Below are 8,583 nucleotides of genomic sequence, written 5' to 3' on the forward strand. Positions count from 1 at the left end.
CTGTAAATTTTCATTTATAAATGATCGTTAAAATTTCTCTACACGATCGTGTATACTTAAACTTTTTCGTTTACTGTTTATTACCTTGTCGTTTATATATACTATTATCATTTATATAATGTACAGAATCGTTTATATTTAACAACGTGATCGGATGTACAATCGTTAAAGTATATTGTTATCGTTTAGCATTTATTGTTGATCGTTTATGTATTTGGTAATTTACGAGATCTTGCATCAATTATACATTATTCTACACGATGGCGTCTAATAATCGTTTATTAACATTAGTCGCGCGCACGGACGATTAATCGCTTGTTTGTTGGGGTATTTTTGGTATTTTGTATTGTGGGTTTATAGGCTTTTTTCGTTTCTGAAATTGTTCAATAGAAATTATTAAAAAACCCCTAGAAAAAAAATGAGAAAAATAACAAAATTATATATAAAAAGAGAAATTATAAAAGATAAAACATTTGAAAAGATATTTAAACTTCGTTTTTTAAAAAAATACCTAAAAGAGAGTTTTGGGTTTTGAGATATTTGGGGGCCATTTTCCTTAGAAAAACTGGAAATGCGAATCATTTTCACTTCAATGACACACTATCTAGCCCAAGCAACGCTCGCGTCCTTCTCGGCTTCCTACCGGTAAGCTTTCCCTTTCTCGTTATCTCTATCTCTCTCAACTTTTGTGTTTGGTAACTGAGAAAAATTCAAAAAGAAAACAAGAAATTTGTTCTTAGAGACGAAGTATGCTTTGTGTGGACGATGAAATTCATTCCTTTCCTTGAACAGCGATTTCGTGTTTTTGCCTGGTTCCTCCTAGAGCTGGAAATTTTGATTTCAATTCATCGAAATCTATTGATATTTGATCTCATTTGCTGGTTCAGGATGCTTACTTTAGTTTACACTTTTCCAGTCACGTCCAAAAGGATAGAATCTGTAAATTTTTCCTGGTGTCCAAGCAGTTCGGTTGTAAGTCTTCTCGTCAATTACTTTGCTGCTACCGATGATCAAACTTAATGAGAGTTATACTTTTGATTGTGAACAGCAATGTCTGATAAATGGAAATTGGGTTTTCTGTATTGTAATTTTTATGCAATTCCTGAAGTTTTCTTTCACTTCTTACTCGAGAATTTCGAATTATCTGTAGGTATGCGCTGCAAAGGGTCCACGGCCGAGATATCCTCGGGTTTGGAAAACCAGAAAGAGGATTGGGACTATATCCAAGGCAGCAAAGCTTGTTGATTGTGTAAGCTCTGTCTCACCAATCCTATATATCCTCCATCCATAAGAAGAAGGGTGCCATGATGCCTATTCAAATTGGATTTTCCTAATAGAAAATCTTTTCTTTCATCTCCATTGGGGGTATATTTCGGATGCATTTTGATATTTTTGGAAGAAGCATATTGAGCGCTTCTAGGATTCAGGATTTTAGTTACTTTTGACAGCATAATCAAACATCAAGCAATTCTTAAATAGTACTTTTGATTTTCTAACAGAACTTTTCGCCATATTTAAATTCAACACCAAAGTCACCCTTAGTGTAGTGCAATCTCTTTTTGTTTTTATATGATGTAACATTAAATTTATTTTCATTCATGAGCTTAAAGTTTTGATCCAATGGATGATTTAACATGGTCTTTAAGTGGATGGTCTAGGTGATCCTCTATTCAAACTTATGCAATGTTAGTTCCTTTTCAATTAATATTGATTTTCCCTTGTTATTATGTATATTTTAAGCCGACAAATGAGGGGAGTGTTAGATAAAAAATTCGAGGAGTTAACATTGCTTCTTGTTGCTACCTTTGAACTGTTCAATTTCCAGGTCGACTTTTAAAGTATTGACTTCTCATTTTAGGTAAAGGGACTGTCTAACGTCAAAGAGGAAGTCTATGGGGCTCTTGATTCCTTCATTGCCTGGGAACTAGAGTTTCCTCTTATTACAGTAAAGAAAGCCCTGAAGACCTTAGAGAACCAAAGAGAATGGAAGAGGATAATTCAGGTACATTCGTACATGTTTCTTTCAGTTCCATTCTTGCTCTGCCCTTTTGTCCCGAGGATGATGCCAACGAAATGAGTTAATCGAAATGAGTGCACTATTGTAGTTGACGAAATGGATGTTAAGTAAAGGCCAGGGAAGAACAATGGGAAGCTATTTTACGCTATTAAATGCATTAGTTGAAGATGGAAGACTTGATGAAGCTGAAGAGCTTTGGAACAAATTGTTTTCTCAGTATTTGGAGAGCATGCCTCGCATATTCTTTCATAAAATGATATCTCTCTACTACGATCGGGCAATGCACGACAAGTTATTTGAGGTATTTCGTTTTATTGCTACATAAATAGTTCCTGCATTTGTCACAAATCTCTACCCATTCCTGCCACTCCAAATTGATTAAAAAAGGGTTAAAAGTTATGAAGCTTATGATACATGGTGCCGATATATCATTTGTAGTTCAATCATATTGGATTCCATGGATAATGAAATTTAACTATGATTGACTTAGGTATTTGCTGATATGGAGGAACTTGGGGTTCAACCAAATATGGCAATTGTCACTAAGGTTGGAAACATTTTCCAAGAATTGGGTATGCTCGATAAATATGAAAAACTAATGAAGAAGTATCCCCCACCAAAATGGGAATATCGTTACATCAAAGGAAAACGTGTCAAAATACGAACCAAGTATCTGTCTGAAAATGGTAATTCCATGAATGGTTTAAGTGAGCAAAACAAAATGGAGCATAGTTCAACAAATTCATTAGATGAAGCTGAAATAACTTCCGAAGATTCCAGTCTCGAAGATGATGAGGAAATCGGCAAAGATCCAGATGAAATTCTGGAAGATGAACATATGTGGAGCAAATCCAATTTTGAGCATGATTTCATGGGGCTTGGGCAATTGTAAATATATACACACATTGTAGTTACTTGTCGAAGTTTTTCATAGTGTAGACTTTTATATTTCTGTTCTTATTATTTTGTAGTTTGAATGGATGGGATGATACTTGATCATAGAGCCAGTTCCCTTTATTTCAGCCTTGAATATTATAGTCCCCGATCCAACATATGCCTAGGCCTATGATGAACTAGGGAACAATTCTTGGATTAAATTTTTCATTAACAAAATATACGAACGTTGATCTATCCATAAAAAATCATGCAATACTTTATTTGAAAAATAGATTTTCAACCATCTGTCCACGTTGATCTCACAAGAAATCACACAATATTTTGTTTGAAAAATACATTCTCAATAATCTGTTCACGTAGAATTCACAAGAAATTGCATGATATTTTTGGAATTATATTCTAACCATTCGCAAAAACTTAGGAGTAGACCCATTACAAGTGATAGGAGTAAATTTAAACCAGTTCTACAGTGATTTTGAAAATGTATTATGTTTCATGGTGATTTTGAAAATGTGAGAAGTGATTATAAAAACTTCTAATCATTTGCTAAAATTACCGAACATGTGAACTAATTGCTTGAGAATAGGGGCAATAAATATTGGTTTGATACTCTAACATAATCTGTTTAAAAGTCACTCTCGTCGCCGTAAAACTTCTAAATTGATATAGAGACAAAAAAGGAAAAAGAAAAATGGTTCTAATGCTCTATCACTGTGTGGAAGGGGCCATTTACCCGCGGGAGGGGGTTGGTTGTCTCACTAAATAACAGAATAGCTTTTCATTCATCATCAGAGCCAGAGCCCTCCGAACTTGAACTCTGCTTATGTGCCTTTCCATTGGCAACAGGGCCCTTCTTTTTCACATCTTGTTCATCAGCTTCGTCTTCGCTGTACTCGCTCTCGTAATCATCGTATTCTTCCTCATCATTTTCCTCTTCCTCTTCAATTCCATCTTCCATGCTTGGTCCTTCTTCTGTCATAAGGCCACCACGGGTACCCGCACGTGTTCGTTTCAATATTTTCAATTTCAGGTTTGTTTTGTTATCACAACCTATCCAAGAATCACACAGGCAGTAACAAGTTAAATTGTAGTTCCCCTCAGCTGGGGCGTGGAACTTGCCTAGAACCAATCTAGATCCTGCTTTTACTTTCTCCACTGCTTCCCTAACTGCTGCACTGGTTTCCCTTACACTTGCTCCAGATCCCTCCATTTGTTCCTCAATAGCCTTGGAGGCAGCGGTTATGGCCGTAGCTTCATCCATGAAACTGACCTTCTGATAAAACCACACATTATTTGAATTCGGATCTGCAAGCAAGAACCAGAAGTTCTCTTCTTTGTGAAATGGGTAGTAGGGAGCATGCGGGAGAGCACCCACCAACCCGTTTCGTCGTTCAAGTGTCACCCAAGCCTGAATGGTGACAGTATCACCCTCTTGGATACCTTCTTCACCTTCTGTTTCACATGAGATAGTAACTGTAACTGATGGCATCATTTCCAGCACCGTTTCAACATCTTGTACTTCAGCAGGCGAGAATCCACCGACCTGAGCTAGCAGATCAGCACGCTCATCTTGACCCAGTTTTTGAAGATCCTCAAACGCTCTCACTTTCTACATTAGTACCAAAAAGAAGAAATATGCATTAGGGTGGCAGAAAACTACGGAAGGAATGAAAAGTGAACGTGAATACAATGCGTTTAAGAATAGGCAATAGTTTGCTGAACTCCTCCGCTAAAAATAATAATAACAAACTACAAGTGGCATACTTCAAAATTATGTAGTCCAACCTACCTTGCGGGATATCTTTTTGACAACGGCCTCACTAAAATGCGGCAACTGTAGAAATGGTGCAATACCTTCAGAAGATCCTCCAGTAGCCTTTCTTGAACTGAGAGGAACAGCCTACATTCAACATGTAATACGGATCAAGATAAACTAATGATGGCCAAAGCTTGTGTGATATACTCGACAGACAAGGTACATGGGTTCTGTACCACTACTGCAGTAATTCTAAAAAATAGAAGGATCCAGATATGCCTTGAAAAGATAATATTCATGTGGCTTCCAAAGCATTTGTGAGAAATTTACAATGACAATACCACCATCAAAATATATTACCTGAATGACACATTGTGTGAGCTCAATGACCCCAGTAGCAGGACGTAGCCATCCTTGTCCTTGGACATTACGTGGGATCAGTGCCATCTGAGCACCAGAAGATAGTTAAGCATATTAGATTATCACACATTCTTTTTGTCAAATTAGTAACTAGAAAAATAAAGAGCTACAAAACCTTTTTTTTTAAATAACAATAATAAGTAACTAAAAACTTAAGAGGTAAAAGTCTATCTAGGAACAAAAATGGCATATGACACGACAGCTTCGTAGGACTGAAACAAAACCACGTCAGAGATGAGAACGTCTGGCAAAAATAGGAAGAAGACGGAACCATTCTAAAAGGAGCTACACACTTAATTACATGAAATCATGATACAACACAAAACTCAACACTAAATGCAGTTGGAAAAATTCAAAGATATTAAAATACAGTTAACTTTGGACTAGTATTCTTCATCACACCTTCATTAATTCTTCAAGAAGGCGGGGAGCAAGTTCCAGCACATGTTTAAAGTCAGCGTTCAAAGGTGGAGGCAGGTTGGCAAATTCACGAGTTAATTGAGCTTGGATCAACAATTGTGTCTGAATGTAAAAGAGCAAAGGTGTAAATCAAAATGACAAAGGTAAGAACAAATCTAAGTCACCGAACAAAGTCACACTGAGAAGAAGTTACTTTAACAAGGGCTGGATGTTGCTTCCAAAACTTCGCCTGCTCTTGTTTAATGTTCTTAAGGTCAAGATTCAACTCACTCCTAACTAGTCCAAATATCTTTTGAAGAGGGTCATTATCAGTTCTACGAACTGGCATTTCCACATACTCAGCTGCCTTTATGAAGACATCCATTACTTTGCTGTGTATAGCCAAATTTATTGACAATGTTAAGAAAAAAAATAAAAAAGAAAAGTATATGACTTGTTTCAAGAAAATGAGCAGATGAAATTTCTTTAGTTTTTTCATATCATAGTAGACAAAGACGTCATATTTTATTCTAGAATAACAAGAATGTGTAATTGAACAAATTCAAAAGAAAATAAGAAGAATGGTCACGGACATCCTATCTCTAAAATTGATTTAAATTGGATTGTCTAGTCTTTGTTAACCCAAAAACTGAAGACAAGCAAAACTTTTGACCAAAGGTACCTTGGTGCCAAAGAAGGCTTCATGAAGTAATAATATGTGGAAAGTGTCTGACGCATGACATAGTTTCCAGTGTATTTTGACGACCTTGAAAGATATATAACGGCTATTACCAAGGGCAAGATAATACAAACTCCAACAATCCACAGTAAAAGTATCCCACCAGATGCCCCATCAATGTTTAGTAAGAATTGAGGGAGTGCAATTCCCATTTGAAACCCCTGCATCAAAATATTAGTAAATTTAAATTACAAGGGTCATTTGTCAAAATCTGAAAACCATACAAAACACCAGACAGTTATTCTCGTTTCCTGTCTAAGAAAAAGTTAAATAACCTGCTTGCCATCTGGATGGCCGTATTTTTCATAATTCTCACGGGATATTGGATCTGTCAAAGCTTGATAAGCCTTGGATATGAACTCCACGAAATATTTATGAGCCTCTGAGTATAGGATGCAAAGGACAACGTTAGCCTAGATCTGCAAGGGTGGCAAATAAGTGGAGCAGTGAACAATTAAAATACCTAACCTGGATCTGGATTTTTATCTGGATGGTATAGGATAGAAAGTCTCCTGTATGCCTTCTTTATGTCAGCCTCTGAAGCCCCGGTTTCCAATCCCAGAATACTAAATGGCTCGAAGACTTGAATCTGCGCAATTATCATAAAATTATCTTTCACACCAACATCCCGTATTAGCATATTTTACGCATGGAGAAAATACTTTAGTTTTAAAAGTATCAATAGGCAAAACCAAGACAAAATAACATTCAGGAGGAACATAAATTTTTTCCCGTTAATAATCAATCGTAATTTACCTCCCGGCTAATATTTTTAATGTAATAGACCAACACGAACATGAAGATCCAAAGAAGTACTAGTGTCAAGTTGCTATACGTAGAGAAATTTGCTATCTGTAAAATATAACGCAACAAACATTAGAAACACATTTGAAACCTACTATTTGAACTTTGATCAGATAGAAGATTCATTGTTGGCAAAAAACACTTACTCGCTTAAAAATTGACTTACGGTACTTCCCTGAACGGGAGCATTCAGAACACTGGCAATGTATAATCTTTGCCTTCTTCGAAGCAGCACGACAAAGCTTAAGAATTGTATAAGGCACCAAAGGCAGTGCCATTATTGTCAAAATAAAAATTGGGAACAATGCACTATTCTCTTCCGAAGTTGCCATTGAAACCTTTTATCAGCAGTGCCTTCCGTCAACTTTGTACTGCCTGCAAAACTAGCTTTGTAATAACATCATAACAATGAGAATAATATAGCATTTCTTTTTTTATAGAAACGAAAATAATATAGCATATCATAAAGGAGCTTATCCATTCACTTTGAAACCTAAATGAATTTCAGAAACAGAGAAAAGAAGGAATCTTCAAGTTACAGAGAACAACGTGGTTGACCACGCCATGGATTGTTTGATAATTGCATGCGACTTTGGGAAACCACAGCGTTGAATAAGAAACATAGATCAATAACACCTTCATAACTGTTGAAAAAGTTGAGCAACTAGCAATTAACAAAGCAACTAACTCCTACCCAAACTGTTCAATTCCGCCTATAAACCCAACATCCTTCGACCCCAATGGAGAGGGAGAAATAGGGCACGGAATCCATTGAAATTTAAGTATAAACCATTGAAGCTAAACCAATCGATACTCAAAGACAAACATAATTTCGATCCATATGAATCTACATCAATCTCATTGAAATCAGTACAGAAACTGCTGCGTCAAAACCCATAATTAACTAAATTAATTCAATCAAACGCATGAAACTATACGAAAATTGAGAATAGCTGGTGGATAAATGCATAGAATGTCTGATTAAAGGAAGAAATTGAAACGTAAAAAAGAGAGAGCGACCTGAACAGAGGGAAAATCGAGTCGGCGATCCGCTAAGCAAGAGCTAGTTCCGTCTGGTGGCTCCACTGCAGAGCGAGTGCTTCTTGGGAGAAGAAAAATTGGATGAATTTAAAAAAAACGAAAAATAAATATTAATATTTATTTATTTATTTCGAGTCTGAGATCCAAAACGAAGAAAAGAAAAAACAAGAAAAATAAAATAGAATAGAATCTGGTTTTTTCCCTTTTCCAACTTTAGACCTGAAAGATCGACGGCCGGTATTCAAGAATTGATATCTATTCATGATTCATATGGTTGTTTAATATTAGATGGAAAACGGATAATTATCTCTTAAGAAAAGCAAAGCAACTAATTTTAAAAAAATGACGCAAAATTGCAAATAATCCTCCAATGGAAAGAGCGTTCTTATTAAAGTGGCAACCTTTTATGGATCCACGTATCCCACAGAAAAAATATACAAGGTCGATTTCAACTTATGTTTTTTAAAATAAATTGAAAACCTTATTAGAGTTGTCGAAAATGACAAACTT

General features: G+C 35.9%; 2 protein-coding genes across 4 annotated transcripts; one reads left to right on the forward strand and one right to left on the reverse strand.

The window, feature by feature from the left end:
- Positions 1-504: 504 nt before the first annotated feature.
- Positions 505-3,016, forward strand: LOC103484127 (pentatricopeptide repeat-containing protein At4g21190). Its single transcript, XM_008441079.3, has 6 exons — positions 505-645; positions 888-972; positions 1,151-1,249; positions 1,859-2,002; positions 2,106-2,318; positions 2,508-3,016. The coding sequence occupies exons 1-6, from the start codon at positions 572-574 to the stop codon at positions 2,907-2,909; spliced, it is 1,017 nt and encodes a 338-aa protein (XP_008439301.1). The 5' UTR covers positions 505-571; the 3' UTR covers positions 2,910-3,016.
- Positions 3,017-3,486: 470 nt separating this feature from the next.
- Positions 3,487-8,293, reverse strand: LOC103484128 (dnaJ protein ERDJ2A). Of its 3 annotated transcripts, none has more exons than XM_008441081.3 (11): positions 8,053-8,293; positions 7,179-7,415; positions 6,985-7,080; positions 6,697-6,817; positions 6,504-6,610; positions 6,172-6,389; positions 5,704-5,881; positions 5,493-5,612; positions 5,031-5,117; positions 4,704-4,814; positions 3,487-4,523 (listed from the first exon to the last, which is right to left on the reverse strand). In XM_008441081.3, the coding sequence occupies exons 2-11, from the start codon at positions 7,362-7,364 to the stop codon at positions 3,693-3,695; spliced, it is 2,055 nt and encodes a 684-aa protein (XP_008439303.1). In that variant the 5' UTR covers positions 7,365-7,415; positions 8,053-8,293; the 3' UTR covers positions 3,487-3,692. The 3 variants fall into 3 exon arrangements, with proteins under 3 accessions (XP_008439303.1, XP_008439302.1, XP_050942544.1); XM_008441080.3 differs by having other exon boundaries at positions 7,179-7,407; positions 8,053-8,237; XM_051086587.1 differs by having other exon boundaries at positions 7,179-7,419; positions 8,053-8,229.
- Between the last annotated feature and the right edge of the window lie 290 nt (positions 8,294-8,583).

The sequence above is a fragment of the Cucumis melo genome, chromosome 6, assembly GCF_025177605.1.
Source record: "Cucumis melo cultivar AY chromosome 6, USDA_Cmelo_AY_1.0, whole genome shotgun sequence".
Lineage (NCBI taxonomy): Eukaryota > Viridiplantae > Streptophyta > Magnoliopsida > Cucurbitales > Cucurbitaceae > Cucumis > Cucumis melo.

What these genes read in the sequence shown, in the direction of transcription:
- LOC103484127 (XM_008441079.3), top strand. Translation starts at nt 572, where the DNA reads ATGCGAATCATTTTCACTTCAATGACACACTATCTAGCCCAAGCAACG. An exon ending in TCCTTCTCGGCTTCCTACCG is followed by an intron (nt 646 to 887) that starts GTAAGCTTTCCC and finishes TTGCTGGTTCAG; the next exon opens with GATGCTTACTTTAGTTTACA. An exon ending in AATGGAAGAGGATAATTCAG is followed by an intron (nt 2,003 to 2,105) that starts GTACATTCGTAC and finishes GCACTATTGTAG; the next exon opens with TTGACGAAATGGATGTTAAG.
- LOC103484128 (XM_008441081.3), bottom strand. Translation starts at nt 7,364, where the DNA reads ATGGCAACTTCGGAAGAGAATAGTGCATTGTTCCCAATTTTTATTTTG. An exon ending in TTAAAAATATTAGCCGGGAG is followed by an intron (nt 6,818 to 6,984) that starts GTAAATTACGAT and finishes ATAATTGCGCAG; the next exon opens with ATTCAAGTCTTCGAGCCATT. An exon ending in TCACACAATGTGTCATTCAG is followed by an intron (nt 4,815 to 5,030) that starts GTAATATATTTT and finishes TGTTGAATGTAG; the next exon opens with GCTGTTCCTCTCAGTTCAAG.